This window comes from Lineus longissimus, chromosome 3 (genome assembly GCF_910592395.1).
Source record: "Lineus longissimus chromosome 3, tnLinLong1.2, whole genome shotgun sequence".
Classification (NCBI taxonomy): Eukaryota; Metazoa; Nemertea; class Pilidiophora; order Heteronemertea; family Lineidae; genus Lineus; species Lineus longissimus.
Genome location: NC_088310.1, coordinates 12156439 through 12177026, shown reverse-complemented (window position 1 = coordinate 12177026; position 20588 = coordinate 12156439). Strand labels below are relative to the sequence as shown.

The window sequence follows — 20588 nt, the reverse complement described above, 5'->3', positions numbered from 1 at the left end:
ACGGCGAGAACTTGTATAGCTGCAAAACCATAGGATTCTCCAAGATAGAATGTGTGCTTCTATGTGCAACGGAAAATGTTCTTGCCTTAATATACAGACCCTGCCCTGACGGGCGTTGCCTTCTTCAGGCTGCGGAAGGTTCGATATGTGGGAAGCGCATTCCCCTTGAGATTGGAAGTAGGTTGATGGTCAATAAGGTGAGGTAGTTTTATCATTTTTTCCAAGGTGACAGCTGTTTACTATGACTACATGCAAATATCTGTATTGCTACAGGATAAACTAACTTCTAACAAAAGTACAAAGTAATCAGTATCACGCGTGTATTCGTGCATAAATCGACCGTAGATCGAGGCAGAATCCTGCTCGTGTAGTTGTGTACATCGGTGTACATAACGTACATTATCGGATCGGTCAGTACAGTGCTTCGTATCTATAGTGCTGTGCAGTGGACAATATTCGGGTAAACCTTCATTATGTCGCTCAAACCAAAGCTAGCGGACTTGGAACATTTCTCTCTTGAACCAAGGGAGACTGCAGCATCACGTTGGGAACAATACATCAAACGGTTTGACAACTTTTTAGTTGCCACCAACATCACTAATCAACTCAGGCAGAGAGCAATGCTGTTACACTGTGTGGGTGAGGAACTGTTCACAATATTCGAAAATATTCCTAATCGAGCTGCTGATAATTACGCTGCATGCAAGGATGCAATCAAAGCTTATTTCCAACCAGCCAAGAACATTGAATTTGAAACCTATACCTTTCGTCAGGCACGACAAAAGCCGGATGAATCGACTGACCAGTATCATGTTCGGCTCAGAAAACTGAGCTTACATTGTGAGTTTCATGATGTGGATCGTGAGATTAAATCGCAGATCGTACAAACTTGTCGTGACTTTGAAGTTCGTCAAAAGGCATTGCGGGACCCCAACCTCACCTTGCAGCAACTCTTAGCCTATGCTAGGGCTAGAGAGGCTAGCGGGGTTCAGGCCAAGGCTATGGTTGATGGACAGGAGTCTGTAATTAAGAAAGTTGAGTCAAATAATAATCGATCAAAACCAAGGAAATTTGTACCCAAACTAAAATCGAAGTCGAAAGACTTAACTTGTGGATTGTGTGGGGGACCATAACCACATGCTAAAGAATGCCCTGCAAAGGGAAAAAACTGCAATAACTGTGGTATCATGAACCATTTTGCTAAGGTTGCCGGAAACCGAAACAGGCAAAACATGGGACTCAGGCTGGTCAATCAGCAAAACCTAGATTCAATCCGAAGAATAGACAGCATCATGTAGGTGATGATTATGAATACGACGATAATCAGAACCTGCCTTGGGAGACCACTTACAACTTGTTTAATACGGAGTCCGAGGATCCAAACAAGTTCTCCAAGCGAAGAAAGCAGGCATGGGCGGAGTCACCTATCACGCCATATACCGTCGATGCTGTTATCAATGGCGTGGATATAACTTTCGAACTCGACACCGGGGCTTCGAAAACCATCGTGAGTCAGAGTGAATTCGATAGACTATGCACCGGCACAGAAACTTTAAATCTTGAACCAGCTTTGATAAGGCTACGTACTTACACCGGCGAACAATTTCGACCATCAGGCATGTGTGTAGTTCCTGTCACGTACGAGGACCAACAGACGGAGCTGCCTCTCCTAGTCGTGCCCGGAGATCGTCCAAATCTGCTGGGACGAGACTGGATGTCTAAATTGCATCTGAAGTGGCACACAAATTTCGAGACTCATTGTGTGCATGAGAAAATAAATCAGCGCATCAGTGAAATCAAAGTTGTGTTGTCGAAATATTGCGACTTGTTTAAACCAGGCCTAGGGAAGGTCGACGTGAAAGCAAAACTTCACATTGATCATAATGTTGTACCAGTATCTCATAAGCCACGTCCAGTGCCATATGCACTTGACAGATTGTTAGCTCTCGGTATCTTGGAACCTGTGGCTCAATCAGATTGGGCTGCACCAATTGTGCCTGTTCGTAAACCAAATGGGCAAATTCGTATCTGTGGTGACTTTCAACTCACCGTCAATCAGGCTACAAGGGGGAACCAATACCCCATACCAAAGATAGCTGACCTGTATGCCAAGTTGGCCGGAGGTCAGACCTTTACAAAAATTGACATGTCAGATGCCTACCTACAAATGGAGTCAGACGACGCTTCGAAACAGCTGGCAGTTATCAACACACACCGTGGTTTATTTCGCTATAACCGTCTAGCTTTCGGCATTTCTTCCGCGCCTGGCATATTTCAGAGAACAATGGACAATTTGTTACAAGGACTTGATCATGTCGTTGTGTATCTCGATGATATCTTGGTTACGGGCAAGACCGCTCAGGAGCACCTGGCTAATCTTGAGAAAGTTCTGCAACGGTTGCTAGATGCAGGTTGGCGGCTAAGAGAAGAAAAATGTACATTCCATGCTGATGCTGTTGTTTACCTGGGTTATCGCATTGATAAGGATGGCTTGCATCCTGTACTTGAAAAGGTGGAGGCCATTGTCAAGGCCCCACCACCGGAGAATATCCAACAACTGCAGGCATATCTCGGCATGCTAAACTATTATGAACGTTTCTTGAGAAATCGTGCAACTGTGTTGGGACCATTGCATGAACTGTTACTCAAGAAGGACCTGGCATTAGGGTCCTGATCAGCAGGAAGCTTTTGAGGCTTCCAAGTAACTGTTGCAATCATCGAAAATTCTCGTGCATTATGATCTATCGAAGGAGATAATCGTCGCTCCGGACGCGTCACCTTACGGACTTGGTGCGGTACTATCTCATCCCGGTGGAATCAAAGGACAGGATCGACCAGTCGCGTATGCTTCACGTTCCTTATCGTCGGCTGAACGTTACTACTCGCAACTGGAAAAGGAGGCGCTAGCATTGATTTTTGCAGTCAAAAAGTGGCACCAATACTTATGGGGGAGAACATTCATCTTGTTGACGGATCATAAACCGTTAGTAGGTTTGTTGCATCAGGACAAACCAATACCACCAACGGCCGCGCTTCGCATACAAAGGTGGGCTTTGACTCTGTCCGCATACGACTATAAAATCGTGTATCGCCCGGGGCAACAGAATGGTAATGCGGATGGTCTAAGTCGTCTACCAGCGTCACCTCCACCAGGTTCTCCACCACCGGCTGAATTCATCCATGCATTGGATCAGATTGACACTACTGTCGTTACTCACACCATGATCGCCACCTGGACCAACAGACATCCTGTGTTAGCCAATGTTCGAAAGTTCATTCTTTCGGGATGGCCTAAGCGGTTTGAAAAGCAATATCAGCCATATTTCTGTCGCAGAAATGAGCTAACCTTACACGAAGGTTGCATTATGTGGGGTGCTCGCGTCGTAGTGCCACCACAAGGTCATCGTCAACTCCTGGAGGAGTTACACTTGGCACATCCAGGCATGGTCAGAATGAAAAAACTGGCTAGATCCTATGTCTGGTGGCCTAACTTGGATGAGGACATCGAGCAGAAAGTGAAATGTTGTAGGAGTTGTCAACAGCATGTTATAAAAAAGCCAACCGCCGCTCCGCTCCACCCATGGGAATGGCCCGGTAAGCCATGGTTCCGTCTATACATCGATTTCGCCGGACCATACGAGGGAAAAATGATTCTCATCATTGCGGACGCACATTCCAAGTATATCGATGCCCATGTGCTGAACTCTGCAACATCGTCGAACACAATTGGCAAACTGAAACTGACATTTTCAGTTCATGGACTACCTCATATCATCGTTTCGGACAATGGTTCGAATTTTACGAGTCAGGAGTTCCAGGACTTCTGTAAACATACGGAATACGTCATATCTTGACAGCTCCCTATCATCCAGCCAGTAATGGGCTCGCTGAACGCGCAGTTCAAACTATCAAAAGTGGACTCTCAAAGTCATCGAAGTCGGAATCTCTGGAATATCGTCTCCTGGAGGTTCTCTTCCGTTATCGGATTACGCCCCATGCTACCACTGGCATGGCACCATGTGAGCTCCTCATGCATCGTCAGCTTCGCTCCAGACTGGATTTGGTAGTACCAGACCTGTCATCATCTGTGTTACGCGGTCAAACTGCCATGAAGTCTCGTCATTACAGTGAGGCAAAATCCAGAGAATTTAGCATTGGAGATTCAGTCTTTGCTAAAAACTTTGCTGAGCGTGGTCTGAATTGGTATCCAGGACGCATCATCTCAAGATCAGGACCAGTATCGTACACTATTCGTTTGGAGGATGGTCGCATGTGGCGCCGCCATCAGGATGCTGTACGTATCAACGATTCACGTGAGGACACATCGGGCCAAAACGAGTCACAACCACCGCAGGTTGTGCCAATTCCACAAAGGGAGGAAATTCAGGGACATCCGAGGAATTCCGAAATTCAGAAAAATCCGAGAAATTCCGATCCTGTGGTCACTGGGACACCGCAATTTGAAAGACATAACGGGGAGGTGCTGCAGTTATGTAATTTTCAATTGTGTTGCGGATATTCCATAGTGTCTGACCAGCTCTTTTCCATAACCTGCCCAATTCTCTCTACTAACTTTAGTAATGTCAGTTCAATCCTGAAAAACGAGGTCATGGAGTTCTCGGTCAATGTTCGTAAATCATGATAAATTCTTTAACTTCACGGTATAGTCAAAGTGCTCAATGATGAAGCCATGGACTCGTGACATATTGAATTTGGCTAAACCCAATTTGTGGTAGTGAAACTAAGCAGTGTGGTGACAGACACCATCTTGAGAGCTCACAAAAACCGAGTAAGTCCAAATATTGCAGAAACTCAACCAATGCACCAGATTTTCATAATTTTTGCAAAATTTACAAAATGGCCTGACTACGCTTTTGCTAAACACTGAACCCATATTCATCCTCCAGTATACTACTACCAAGAATTAAAAAAAAACTAAGAATTTGGAACCAATACTACATCATCTTAACTGGCACCAGGTTCCAAATTCTGACAATTTTCATCGGGGATTAGGAAGAAACGGTCTGTTAGCTTCACGTATGTTTTAAAGGAGTACGATCACATTCCTGTGATTTCGTCTTTGGTCACCAGCAAGCCACAGGTCAACCGATCTGGAGTAAACGGGGGCAATCTGACCAATGCTTTTATTAAGAAGCCTCTGAAGGCATGTGACGTAGGAAAAGCAATCCTTCTTAATGCCAGATCTGTCCGAAATAAGGCTCTTCTGATCAGTGAACATGTTATGGAAACTGACGCTGACCTTGCATTCTCCACTGAGACTTGGCTACAGGACCAGATCGATAATCCTGTCATAAAGCAACTGACGCCAGAGGGTTTCTCCTTCGTCCACACTCCCAGGACCACAGGGAAAGGTGGTGGTCTCGGACTCTGTTATCGCAAAAACTTGAATGTAGTACACATAAAGCAGCAGACGCCATTCACCACAATTGAAAGTCTCCAAACTATCATTCAGTGTGAAAAGTCAAAAGTACTTTGCATCGGAATCTATCGACCACCCTCCCGCAAGTATACGGTAAACAGTTTCTTGAATGAATTCGAGCAGTTAGTTTCTGAAGTGTCTGTCGCTAAAGATAAGCTCCTAATTCTTGGTGATTTCAATATTCACGTGGGCAGAGCCGAGCTCCCGGATGCGAAACGCTTCATGGATATTCTTCATTCGCATAATCTTTCCCAGCTTGTTTCATGTGCAACACACAAGTGCAATCACACCCTCGATCTTGTGATTGTGAGAGATAAGGACAAGTTAGTGAAGGGTGCTTCAGTGTTGAACTCGCAGCTGTCGAACCATTCCACGATTAAGATAGCCCTGAGCCTCTCACAGCCGAAAGTCGAAGTGGTTAAAAACTTTCGTAAATACCGTTCGATTTCGCCGGAGCAATTAGGACCAGATATACGTCGCGAATTCGAAAAAGTGGAGCAAACTACCTCAGTCAATGCAGCCGCTACTAACCTAAATATAGCAACCAAGGCAGTCCTAAATCGAGTGGCACCGATGCAGACAAAACGTTTTACGCCGAGACCAAAGAATCCCTAGTTTAATGATGCCACGGCCAGGAAACTGCGTCGAAAACTCGAGAGGAAATGGCATTCATCGAACCTTGAAATCGACAGGCAAATCCTTATCAGACAGCGGGATGAAGTGGTGAACCTTGTTCATGACGCTTAAAAGGGTAACTACGAGAAAAGACTCAGCTCAGGGAATCTGAAGGAAACATTCAATGTGTTAAAGGAACTGGCAAATGACAACAACAGTCAGTTGCCTTCAGGCGACCCCGTTATTGTCGCGAACAGTTTTTTTTTTTCAGTGATAAAATCAGAAAAATCCGGGCGAAGCTCGACGATGTGTCATCAATGACTCCCGTTGACCAGGCCTTTGAAGGTACACCACTTGTCACTTCAATCCAGTAACAGACGATGAAATCAGAAAAACTGTGTCGAACATGCCAACTAAGCCATGTGAGCTCGACGCGATGCCCACATGGCTTCTGAAAAAGACACTTCCCGAACTTCTTCCTGTTATTACCCAAGTTGTTAACGAATCATTGTTAAGCGGTGATTTTCGACGACCTCGAGTGTGCTCGAGTACGCCCATTACTGAAGAAACCATCACTCAATCCGGAAACACTATATAATTATCGTCCGGTCTCAAACATTACATTTCTATCAAAAGTCATTGAGAAAGTAGTCTCAAGACGTCTCTCGGAACACCTCGATTCCAACCAGTTGTTTGATCCCATGCAGTCAGCTTATCGCCCTCGTCACAGCACTGAGACGGCCCTGTTGAAAGTACACAACGACATCACACGTGCACTGGATACAGGGAAAGCGGTCTTCGTAGTGGCACTGGACCTGTCCGCCGCGTTTGACACTATAGATCACAAGACACTTTTAAGTCGCCTAGACAGGAGATGTGAAATTCGCGGTACTGCCCTGGATTGGTTCCGCTCGAACCTGTCTGGACGAACACAGGAGGTGACGATCAATAGCGCAGTGTCAGATGCTTCTCCACTCCGCTTTGGTGTGCCGCAGGGCTCTGTTCTAGGCCCTCTGCTGTTCACGACGTACAGTAGTCCTCTAGGAGATATAATAAGATCTTACTTGTTGCCATACATTCTGTATGCCGATGACAGCAACCTTTACGTTGTGTTTGACCCAAACAATCCGTCAGAGGTGAACTCTGTCTTAGCGAGGCTCTCAAAGTGCATCACTGAGATTCAAAACTGGATGACTATCAATAAGCTTAAACTGAACAATGACAAGACGGAATTCTCTGTTGCTTGTGCCAAACTTCACCAGAAACACTTGCCAATCTGAGACTGAATTTCAGTGATACAGATATCGCACTCAGTGACTCTATCAAACTTCTAGGAGTGACTTTCGACCATGAAATGACAATGAGCAAGCATATCAGCAACTTGTGTCGAGCAGCCAATTTCCAGCTCTACCGTCTTGGAAAAATAAAACATTTCATCAGTCAGTCGGCTACAGTGAGTGCAGTCAGAACTTTGGTGCTATCACGCTTGGACTATTGCAATAGTATACTATACAATGCATCTGAGGCAACTACAAATAGTACAAAATTCAGCTGCACGTCTCGTCATGAGAGTGGCTGGAAGAGAACATGTCACTCCTGTGCTTCTTGACCTCTACTGGCTGCCTCTGAGGGCGCGCACGGAGTATAAGATCAACGTCATGGTCTTTAAATGTCTTTCAGGAACTGCTCCGCAGAACCTCGCAGACTGTGTATCGGCTTATGCTCCGGCCCGCGCTCTCAGATCAAGTGATAAAAGTCTATGCCGGGAGGTCCGCACTCGCAGGGCGATTGGATCTTCAAGCTTCTCTGTGGCGGGGCCAAAACTTTGGAACCAATTACCAGATGTTTTAAAATCTATAGCTAACATCAAAACCTTTAAGTCACACTTAAAAACATATCTTTTTAGGAAGCACTTTTTCGGTGACAATGCACTCTAGAATGTTTTATAGTCATCTTGTCTCTAATTGTCTTACCTAACGTCTTATAAGCCCCCCTTCTTAGGAGGGGCTCTTAAGATACACGCGTGTGCGGGATTATAATGACGAGAAATGACGAGAGTAACTTGCACATGCTACAAACAATTTTTTTTTGTTTTTCAAAATGGCGCTGAATTAATAACTCAGACCAGTTGTAACAGATTAAAGAACATCTAATTTAAATCTTCATGGGAATTCGCTACATATGCTTAAGAAATTGGCCAATTATATTTATATTTTTATTAGGGAAATATTCCGTTCTCAATAATGACAGAAAAGGGTGGTTTATTTCAATTTTGTGTCGACATGGTCGAGGTCACGTGACATAAACAAAACAATCGAACGTACACGTCCAAAAACGGCACTTTAAGAATAACAAATACGTTTTTCCTGCTTAAAACCACACTGATGACGAAGTTATATTGGTCTACTGCCCAAATCTGAAGTATCAAAATGAATCACAAACTAGAACTAGCTCTATTTAGCTAGAGTTGCGTGAAAAATTCGGGTTAGCGACATTCTGCACCCTAGCGGCCAATAATTAAACTACTTTCAGCCGTCTGCTCCGGTCTCGTTAGGGAGTTTTTCCCAAATGTACGCGATGATGACGTGCCCCATTAACAGGACGTAACATCTATTTTACAACGCGTTTCCAAAGTGAATGCATGAGGACAACCCATTTGTGTCGTATATCACTGGAAACGCCCGATTCCCGTGATTCTGCAGGATTCTGCAGGATGCACATGGGGCATTTTATTTCTTTAAAGAAATCATAAGGGCATTTGCATTTGCTGCTAGCTCTGTTCACCATCCCAAATGGCAATATTGCCAATTGGGCCGGACAATCACGAAAACCCCCAAATATTATACATTTCTTTCTGAATAATTCTTACAGTGCCCATTCCCCCATGAAAGACAGTTGCTTACGCTACACAACAATCAAAAATAAATCGAGGGTCAACCATTGAACTTTTGAGATATGTTGAATTTTGCACAAATCAGCGAAAAACGCACCAACTGGCACTGGACGGCATTTCAACACGGGGCCGACGCACATCCCAAGTTCAGTGTACACATACGTCGGCAACAACAGTAAATGCGTAGTTTCTTGCTAGCCGCCTATTGAGTAGCGCTCTGGGTTTCAGAAACTACAACAAAACATGTATTTACCAAAACAACTGCTAAATCAACACTGACATAGTGTGAGGACCGAGAAATCAATGATTTTAGGAACTGCGGTTAAGGCTTGGCCGCGCATGAATAAGGACAATCACAATGTATTACCTTACCAAAACAAAAATGTGTCGGAAGGAACTATGGATGGTCCCAACATGGGGGGGGGGGGGTTTCCCCTCCATTGTACTGGGTAAAAACGTTACGCTATCGTAGGGGGCTTCGGGGGTGCTCCCCCGACCTAAAGGGGGGCTCACTAAGTCTTGACTTTACATATTAGTCTCAGTTTTATCTATTATTATATATATATATATATATGTTTATTTCGTACATCAAAAAGGTACATATTTCACATAACAGTGCCATGGTGTGCAGAGTGCTGGGTGCAGTGGTTACAAGTGATTACAAGTCTATTTCGATATCAATTACATAATATTACAACGGATGCCAACATGTGTTACATTACACATAAATATTGGATTATTTCCTCCCTTTCAATGGTTGTCAGTATGTCAACTGCATGTCTCCATAATTTTATTAACTCTCTTATTTGCACTGCAACCTGTCTTTCTCTTTCTGTGGCCTGTAGGAAATTTTTATCACTCATTAAACCAAGTGAATTTCTGTACACCTCAATAGAACCTTCTTTATCGAAGCCGTATTTGTGACTGATGTGCTTCAGACTATTTCCCAAGCCACTGTTGCTGCCCAGTTTAAGTAGGGTAACACTCATTTGGACGTAATCATTTGACAAGGAATGTAGTGACAGGATGTATTTAAAGTCCTCTTTTCAAGTTGTGTTAGAATGTCCGTATCATTTACTATGAGTGGGATAAGAACATTGTGTTCTATATGGCAGGGTCATTATTTGCCTAACACATTTCCGCCATGTCATCGAGATTCTTTCGAAGGTATTCATAGAAAGATCGTATAGTTGACTTCCATAGAGTGACATGCCAAATGTTCTAAACAGCTCGTATCTATTTTCTGTATTGGCGTGTTTGAAGAAAGCCATCACCATATTCGTTTTTTATACAATTCATTGATTGCAATATCAAATCGTTGATCTCCTAACCTGGGGCCGATAGGAATCCCCAAATGAATTTCAAAGGCACTGGATTGAATCATCGTGTTATCAAATATTACAAATTCTGGGACCTGATCTGGCCCAACACTAAACACGATAAACTTGGTTTTTGTAGCATTAAAAGTGATATAGTGACTGATGGAATATGTCTTAGCAATTTTCAACATTAACTTCAAGGCAGTCATGGTTGATGCAAATAATATTACATCATCTGCATAGGCGAAAACTCCAACAGAGATATTGCCCACATGACATCCAAAGCCAGATTGTCTTAGCTCTATCAACAAGGTATCCAGATATAAGTTAAATAAAGTTGGCGATAATACTCCACCCTGTTTCACTCCATTTCGTGCAATAAACGGTTCAGAAAGGTGATCTCCCCACTTAACCCGTACACTCTGATTTGTGTAACACAACGCAAGGAAGCGAGCAACAAGAGGACATAACCCTCTATCTAAAAAATTTTCAAAAAGTTTGACATAATGCACACTGTCAAATGCTTTGCTTGCATCTAAGAGGATACAGTACACAGGAGTATGTTGTTTATTATAGTATTCTATCACTTCGTTGACAACCATACTACAATGTGCTGTAGATAGTCCCTTCTTAAACCCAAACTGGGCATCACTAGATGCCAAGCTTTCCTTATTTTGCTCTAGTATTACATAATCAAGTATCTTCCCTATCACACTGCTCAATGCAATACCCCTGTAATTGTCTGACGTATTGCAGGATATCCTACCATTCTTTGGAATAGGAATAACAGTGGTACTGAGGAAATCTGCCGGACAGAAGCCGTGAGTCAACATTCGGTCAACAGCAACGAAATTTGAACACTCAAAATATTAATTCCGTGTATAAAAATATCAGTCTGTGGACCTTGTATGCTGTCACTTTTCCCTTCACTTTCCTATTGTTTTACAGCAAAATTATTGTATTATTATTATTTTTTAATTAAATGTAAAGCACCTTGAAGTGTTTTACAAAAGGTGCTATATAAATTGTTTTATTAATAAAATAATAATAATAATAATAGGGGGCTCTGGCAAGATAAATCTTCTATTCAATGGCTATTACTACTATTGCCTGGTTGTTGCTTGATTTTTGTCATAAAATACATGCCTCAAATTGCGTCTGAAATAATGGATTTAGCGACATGTCAATTATTTCAGTATTATTCGGAATAACTTTGGAAAATTATACATAGCTTACATAGGCTCATGTTTTAGCTTATTTTAAAAGGCAAGATATAAAATAGTAAGAAAGATTTTCCCCTATCATTAGATTTGAAAAAGGTTTCTCAGGCCTGCATTTTATATTGTGGATTCTCTTTCTTTTGTCTTAGTCAGTAACTGGCTTCTTAATAGAAAGAATACCTATAGCTACATTGTTCTTTTATTCCTGATTTCATTGCGTTCAACGATGTGATGGCTTCCTATTGAAAAATAATATTTTCTCGAGGGGTAATGGAAAGTAGGCGAAACAGGAATAGGCGAAACAGGAAATAGGCCAAACAGGAAATAGGCGAAAAAGGAATAGGCGGAACAGGAATAAGCGGAACAGAAATAGGCGAATCAGGAATAGGCGAAACAGGAATTTTGTAGGCGAAACAGGAATAGGCGAAACAGGCATAAACCGAATAAGGTATCATTTTGTTCGTCTTGGTTTATCTTTACAATTAATCAATGCATCAACATTAAGAATATATCTGAGTTCAGGAAATTAAAAAGAACTTAATCGCCCGTGAGGGCATGTTTATATCTGCAACTAGGCCAAAACATTTCTCATAGGCATACTTTGGTCAATTTCCGAGAGCGTCATCAGTGTCAACGATGGACGGAACACTCGCGTTGTTTGAGCTTGCACAGGAAGGGGCAGCTGCGGAAGAGCAGTTGCCCCACCCTCGTGCAGAGAGGATTTACGAAGAACGGCTGGTTTTTTATCCGTCGCCACAATTCTCTGAGATCTTTTGGGTCACTCTTCGGTCTCACGGGGAAATTTGCAGCCATTTCGTTGGAAATGTCAACCCATGACAGCTGTTTATTCTTGGTCATGGTTGCATCCGCCCGCTTACTTTCAATAACCTTCTCCCGCAATCGTATCGCTTCAATGATGCCCATCTTCTGCCCCGCAGTGAAATTTTCAGCCCTCTTCGTTTTAACCATGCTGGTGTGAGTACTTGACTGTAGGCCTACATTTATTTGTATGCTGCGTGTTACGTATTTCCATTGTGCGGTTGAACGAACAATGGTTCAACATGCATTTATTGACCGATTGAACCAGCATTGTCCACGTGCGGATAAAACATCGATCATCGTGTCTTCAGAATAGCTGTTTAGACGATCGTTCATCCGTCCGCGGACAACACTGTTTTAGCCTTTGTGTATCAGATAATCGGTATTTAAATGCACGCCCGTTAAAATGCCTTGGTGAATTCCACCCATATGAATTCTTGCTAATACTAATATGGAAGTGACTATTTGGCAAGCCCAGCTTACCAAACAGCGCCTTTTTCTGCCCTAGATGGAGAGCCGAACTCATGCATATTCAACCATCCAGGAGCTCATTATCATTCGTGGCAACACGGTCAGCAACACTGGAGTTACAGTGAAACGCCTTTAGAAATGCACACAAATGGATTTAACATGCATATCAGTTAAATCACGTTTATGACTTTTTTTGTAAATCCATACAGTCATGTACATGTACATGCTTCTTCATGGATTATTGACCAAAACCCGAGTTTAGTAACAGAAATTGAATCGAGAGCGGGAAGTCGGCCATTGTTAAATATGCGCATATAAATTCGAACATGACGTCACTGCTCTCTGATTGGCCAACATGTTGTAACCTCTCCGGCTCGCCAAAGAGGGTAGTATTTTTGCCCTGTTTGGCAAGCCCGGCTTGCCGAACAGAGTTGATTTTTAGTGCTGTTTGGCAAGCGGCTCTCCAAGCAGGGCAAAAAAAGATGCCTGTTCGGCGAGCCGCTTGACAAATAGACCCGGCCTACAAATATACACTCAAGTGCGCGGTTGTTCAAAACAAAGTTGTTTCACTAATGCTGGCGTTAACTTGCCATTAAGTCTAAAGGGCTTTAAACTGAAGGAGATAATGCCAAGTTAAGTTAACGCCAGCGTTAGTGGCAAAAATTATTTTGAACAACCGGGCCCAGCTCATAACGACGAATTTTGTTTCTCTCTTGAATGCCGGTTGGCAGTTAATGGTAAAGATTCAGCGGTAAATGGTGGTCTCAGTGGCATAGGCTTAATATTTTGGTAGTCAAGTATGGAATGCCAAAGCGGAATAAACTCAACACAAGAAATATCTCAAGATATTCTAAATTCTCTACCAACAATCATGAACTTCAACCAAAACTTTAAAGAAACACCCTCAAAACAAAAAAAAAGACGCAAGAAAGAGGAAACAGCTCAAGATAAAAACGACCTCCCTCAAAGAAAAATAATTCGCCTCAACATTAAAAAAGTCCCTCAAGATATAAAAATTCCCTCAAGATATAAAAAACTCCCTCAAGAAAAAGAATTCGCCTCAACATTAAAAAATTCCCTCAAGATATAAAATTTCCCTCAAGATATAAAAAACTCCCTCAAGAAAAAGAATTCGCCTCAACATTAAAAAGGTCCCTCAAGGCAAAAAATTCCCTCAAGATATAAAAACTCTCTCAAGATATAAAAATTTCCTCAAGAAAAAGAATTCGCCTCAACATTAAAAAAGTTCCTCAAGATAAAAAATTCCCTCAAGATATAAAAACTCTCTCAAGATATAAAAACTTCCTCAAGAAAAAGAATTCGCCTCAACATTAAAAAAGTCCCTCAAGACAAAAACTTCCCTCAAGATATAAAAACTCCCCCAAGACTCACTTGACCGGGATCAAGAATCACGTGACACGCATAAATCCCTGACGTCAGACGTCGGCGCGCGAGCTGTCAGCTTTGACATCACATAGGCGTACGTGGCATCGTCCGGCAGCTGCTCGATCATCCGTACATGGCAGGGATAGGGCGCCAGCTACCACTACCAGCGGGGTCAACGACAACAGCAGCAGCAGCAACAACAAGTGACATAACTTTCTGGTCACGTGATTCTTGATCCTGGTCACGTGAGTCTTGGGGGAGTTTTTCTTGAGGAAGTTTTTATATCTTGAGAGAGTTTTTATATCTTGAGGGAATTTTTTGCCTTGAGGGACCTTTTTAATGTTGAGGCGAATTCTTTTTCTTGAGGAAGTTTTTATATCTTGAGAGAGTTTTTATATTTTGAGGGAATTTTTTGCCTTGAGGGACCTTTTTAATGTTGAGGCGAATTCTTTTTCTTGAGGAAGTTTTTATATCTTGAGAGAGTTTTTATATCTTGAGAGAGTTTTTATATCTTTAGGGAATTTTTTGCCTTGAGGAACCTTTTTAATGTTGAGGCGAATTCTTTTTCTTGAGGAAGTTTTTATATCTTGAGAGAGTTTTTATATCTTGAGGGAATTTTTTGCCTGAGGGACCTTTTTAATGTTGAGGCGAATTCTTTTTCTTGAGGAAGTTTTTATATCTTGAGAGAGTTTTTATATCTTGAGGGAATTTTTGCCTTGAGGGACCTTTTTAATGTTGAGGCGAATTCTTTTTCTTGAGGGAGTTTTTTATATCTTGAGGGAAATTTTATATCTTGAGGGAATTTTTTAATGTTGAGGCGAATTCTTTTTCTTGAGGGAGTTTTTTATATCTTGAGGGATTTTTTTGCCTTGAGGGACTTTTTTAATGTTGAGGCAAATTATTTTTCTTTGAGGGAGGTTTTTTTTATCTTGAGCTGTTTCCTCTTTCTTGCGTCTTTTTTTTGTTTTGAGGGTGTTTCTTTAAAGTTTTGGTTGAAGTTCATGATTGTTGGTAGAGAATTTAGAATATCTTGAGATATTTTCTTGTGTTGAGTTTATTCCGCTTTGGCATTCCATAGTCAAGAGTGAAAAAAATGACTGATTAGAAATGACAATTCAGTAGTGAGCTGCTAGAATTATGATAATTTTACAAAACCTCCAAAATGAATAATTCTTACGTACAGTCCTTCCAGAAAGTAAATGTCCACCGTTTTTAGAAAATATCACAGAGATGAAAAAAGGTATTTGAATGCAGTTTTCAGCAGAGTATGGTATATTTAGTTGGTCATATATCTGTTCTATTTTGATGCACCTTATTCCGTCCCTTCATTATGTAACAAACATTTCAAAAAAGGTCCAAAAGTTATTTTGTTTGATGTCCCTTTTCAAAACTTCAAATGACCCCATGAACTGTGCTCTATAACCATCATTTTTTGGCACTTGCAATTCCATAGAGTGTGTTCGATAGCCATGAGAAATGCACATTTTTCCTTAGGATTTTTATGTTATTTTTTTAATCTCCTCCTTAACCTTTGATAAAGACTCCCAATCCTTCATGTATGAGCTGCGTAGGCCATAAAAACGCTGACTGACTGCATTGCTGACTATTAGTGGTGTTTTCAAAGGTCACCAGCTGTCGGAAAAAACAATCACCTGTAGCGAGCTAAAACTGATCTTCGAAATGAAATAATTTAACAGGAATTTTCTACTAATGAAAGCAAAAAATTACATTCTGAAAGAGAACGAAAATAAAATAAAATAAAAAAGTTACTTTTTGAACATTTTTTACATTGCCTGCAACATAATGAAGAGACAAGATTAGCTTGGTCCAAATACAACAGATACATGACCAACTAGATAAACCATTCTCTGATGACACCGCATTCAATCATCTTATTCTATCACTGTGATATTAAACCTGTGGACATTTACTTTCTGGAAGGATTGTACATACATGTACATCATCATGATCTGTAGGGCCTACTCCCATATTCATAAAGGCCTGCTAAGCCTAGTTGACCCTAGCTGCTAACTAAGCGCAGCTGGATACTAAGTGTTATTCATAAAACCCCGCTAAGCGTAGTTTGGTGCTAAGATGTCTGCTAACTTTAGAGGTGCTCTGGGGTACCTCTAAGTCACTAGTTGAAAACTAATTTTGTCAATTTTACATTGGAGTCAGAGGCAAGATGAATTCAGGAGCTGGCAAAGTTGCATCGTGTGATGAGAAAAGAACAGCATATTCAGAGACATACTTATTTGAATTTTTGTGATATATCAAAATATCAAAATAATTTTTTTTCAAGATTTTTCAATGCAACTATGTTCTGTTCATTCCCCTATGAGATACATATTCCATGAATTCGAGCATTATCACAATTTGAAATCTTGAAATTTTCAGCGAATTATTATATCATCGTAATCGTACTAGTTTTTATATGTTTCTGCCTCTACAGGCGATATTTTGATTTGATTTTTATGTATGCTCATGTTACCTCCTCTAGTATTCAATGACATTGAAAAATCCTGATATATCAAAGAATATCAAAATGTTGATAACTTCTATACAATATCACGAACATTAAATGAAAATTTCTTTTCACTAAAAGTATTAGAAGTAACTCATGTGTCCAGCAAAACTCAAAAGCGTGGACAAAACAAAATTCAATCAACCGGGTATCTTTTTTATTTTGGGGACTTTTTTTCATTTTCAGAATCAAACTATTAAAACCCTACAACATTAAAAACATGCCAATAGACAATTTCAACCATATACCGCAAACGGAATCAAAATCGGTCAATCTGGTGTCGACTTACAAATTATTTTAGGTGTTGAAAGGCACACACACAATGCTTACATGCCATCCCCATTGAAAGTGAAACTAACGCGCCTTGTGGTGTGTGGTTTGGGACAAAGGCCAAGTTCCTAGCTAACAACTAACAAAATCTTAGTTGACAACTTCCTGGCAATGTTCGTAGCAGGATTTTATGAATAGGAAAATAGCAGCAGACTATGGAGCAGCCAACTAGGCATGTGGCAGTCTACTAAGGCCTAGTTGGCTGCTAGTTTAGCAGGGTTTAATGAATTTATTTTTTTTTCAATTTCAACAACTTTATTGAGCACCAACATAAAATTATATACATAGTAAAACAACAGTGATGAAAATACAAATAAAACATATGGTCGAAATAACAGTAAAACTAGGTGCCCAAAAGGGAGCGCCAAAGGGTCAATTTAGACCCATTCACGGGACCCCTAAAAGAGTATGATAATTTTAATAAAACATGTAAAAGCATTCTTTTAATAGCGGCAAAAAGGACACCTGCAACGCCCAACCCATGAGCACGCGTTGTCCGGGTCAAAACGCTCCATCAGCTGGCTTTCATAAAAGTCCCTGACGGATCGCTTAAAGGCGATAGGACTCGCCGCACAACGCACACTCATAGGCAGGGCATTCCACGTGCCCTCCACACGATTAAAAAACGACCGGCAATATGTCTCCGTTCTACATCTAGCACCACGTATAAGAAGTGGGTCACCCCTCCTTTCTCTAAAAGATATATATTTTGAAGTGTCCAAATCGATTTTACCGATAAAGCAATTGTGCAAAAAATTGAGGTCAGCCATCTCCCGCCTGTAAGACAAAGGTAACATAGACATAACAGAGAGCCTCTCTTTGTAACTTAGTTCTCCACCTAACATATGCCTTGTGGCTCTGCGTTGAACCCTTTCTAGCTTGACCAAGTTTTCCCTCGTGATATGATCCCAAGAAACGGAATTATATTCCAATTTTGACCTGACAAGGGATTCAAATAACAGACGCATTAATTTCGGGCTCCTTTTCCTATCAAACACACGCTTAATCGTTGCCCAAGTCTGATTTGCCTTTTTAACAGTCAGATTTATATGAGAATTGAAAGTCAAATCGCTACTGACCACGACGGGCACTGGCTTCTTCCATTTAATGTATCAATTGAGCCCATTTCATATAACTCCTTTTAAATAAACATATTACTGTGAATTTCCAAATGAAATGAATTAGATATCGTTTTGTAGACTTCTTAAGTGTAAATTTTCCAAATGACATGAATCAGATACATGCACGACATATGAATCAGATATCATAAAAGGTCACTTAAACTTTATCGCTTGTCATTAACAGGCAACCTCTATCGAAAGGTTGGTGGGCCTTTAAAAGTAAATGAAAGGTTTTAAGAGCTCAAAACGATGTACGTGATTTATGGTCTGCCGTTTTATATTTCACGTTCATGAAGGGTGATCCGAACGACTTAGATTGAATCTTTCACAATGCGTTTCATGATGATTTTGTTACCTATGAAAAATGAAAATTCTTGACTCCGAGAATTACGCCGTCTCGAGCATCTCATGTTCCTCGTGTTCAAGGGTTCGGAGTCCATCCGAAATGTTCCTCCGCAAAAAGGGCTCTCCTGGAGTACCTGCATCAACCTCCCCGCCCATAACCAACTATTTATCGACGTCGTTCCGTTCCTACTTGAATTGGCCGCTATTACAATCTGAATGAGGTGAAATAGCACATCCACGAAACTACAAGACTTTTATGGCTTTTTTATTTCAAAAATTCAAAAAAGTGATTTTGAGGGGTTTTATGCGCACTATTTTAGTGGCGTTTGGAAAATAGCTGTGTTTGGTTTGTGCGTGCAGACGATGATTTTGCGAGGCAAGTTTTCGCCCTTTAACAGTTTTATTCGGCTCAAAATGGGAATGAATATTCACTTTAATTTCTAAAGTTAAACAAGGTAACATTACAGCGGACTCAAAAATCTTTAGTAAATCACCACATTTAGGGCATTTTGCAAGAGTATTCTTGCCGTGTACATTTGTGTACATCATACATGCAATACACGTGCAATGGAAGCCAATTCTGGCAGAGATAATATGCTGAGACAAGACCACTAATGAATATTCATAGGTTGGAGGGTCCAGGCCTATCTATTAGACGAGTGCATGTTTTTTACTCTCAAGTACATATTTGGAGAGGTATTGAAAAAATATTTGTTGTGGCAAGTCTACAGATATAAAGAAATTATTTGATGAAAAAATTAATTTCGAATTTTGCTAATTGGGTAATAGGGGGCGAGTTTTGAGTTTTTTCTGCCAGTTGGCTGAAAAGAGTGGAAATATCAAAGTCTGTCTAATTTGTCGATTAAAAAAAAATTTCCGTGGTCAATCACCATTTTATTTTTCACCATTTACTTGCCCGACTGTCCGGAATAACATAATCTAAATTTCAGATTCACAACACCACGCGTTCTTTGATGCGTCGCGGTCAAACATTGACAATTTAACTGCTAAAAGGCTTAAAAAATCAATTGTGGTCTTGTCTCTATTTACACTACATTTTGGGTCAATATAGTGAAAAATTTGAATGTGCTCAAATCACTCTAATTCATTTAGAATATTGTATTGCTGATGATTTAAGGTCAAAACAAGCTAAAATAATGAGAAAAAAACTTAATTTGACCCAAATAAGAGTCAACCTAACCCCGGTCTAAGTTCGGTTTCATTTTTACAAGTCTTGTTGTGTTGCCATCCATTTTGTAATTTCTTTGAAACTACTTAGGCCTTGATTCTGAAAGTTGTGCCCTAAGCAGCAAAGATATTCCTAAATCACATCCTGAAGTTTCAGCTCCATAGCTTGCTTATTCTGGCCAGGGCAGGTCTTTGAATTTGGTGCTGTTGGGTGCAAAATCATGACTTTTTGTCGATTTTGTCCTCTTTCGTCGCTTTGGCACAGTTGTACCACTCTTTGAAATGTCTCTCATTTCTCCAAAAATGTCCAGATATGACTTTCCTTTGTTGGAGAGTTGTGGGATGTCATGTACATTAGTTTGAAAAAATCTCAAAATGTTAACCCCTGAAATGTACCTTCATTGAGACAAGACCACTAATGAATATTCATAGGTTGGAGGGTCCAGGCCTATCTATTAGACGAGTGCATGTTTTTTACTCTCAAGTACATATTTGGAGAGGTATTGAAAAAATATTTGTTGTGGCAAGTCTACAGATATAAAGAAATTATTTGATGAAAAAATTAATTTCGAATTTTGCTAATTGGGTAATAGGGGGCGTGTTTTGAGTTTTTTCTGCCAGTTGGCTGAAAAGAGTGGAAATATCAAAGTCTGTCTAATTTGTCGATTAAAAAAAGAATTTCCGTGGTCAATCACCATTTTATTTTTCACCATTTACTTGCCCGACTGTCCGGAATAACATAATCTAAATTTCAGATTCACAACACCACGCGTTCTTTGATGCGTCGCGGTCAAACATTGACAATTTAACTGCTAAAAGGCTTAAAAAATCAATTGTGGTCTTGTCTCTGCTTGAATATCACCTCTGCTTTGGAGAATGTACCTGCATGTGTGTGCGTATGTGTGGGCACTTAGAAC

General features: G+C 40.8%; 1 protein-coding gene across 1 annotated transcript; it reads left to right on the top strand.

Moving 5' to 3' along the window:
- The first annotated feature begins 473 nt into the window (after positions 1 to 473).
- On the top strand, positions 474 to 2674 carry LOC135484768 (uncharacterized protein K02A2.6-like). The gene is made up of 2 exons (XM_064766446.1): positions 474 to 1022; positions 1226 to 2674. The coding sequence occupies exons 1-2, from the start codon at positions 474 to 476 to the stop codon at positions 2672 to 2674; spliced, it is 1998 nt and encodes a 665-aa protein (XP_064622516.1).
- The last annotated feature ends 17914 nt before the right edge of the window (positions 2675 to 20588 follow it).

Bases quoted from the DNA above. Each gene is read 5' to 3' on its own strand.
- LOC135484768 (XM_064766446.1), top strand. From the start codon at position 474: ATGTCGCTCAAACCAAAGCTAGCGGACTTGGAACATTTCTCTCTTGAA. The intron at 1,023-1,225 runs GTAATTAAGAAA...AAACCGAAACAG, and splicing joins TGGTTGATGGACAGGAGTCT to GCAAAACATGGGACTCAGGC.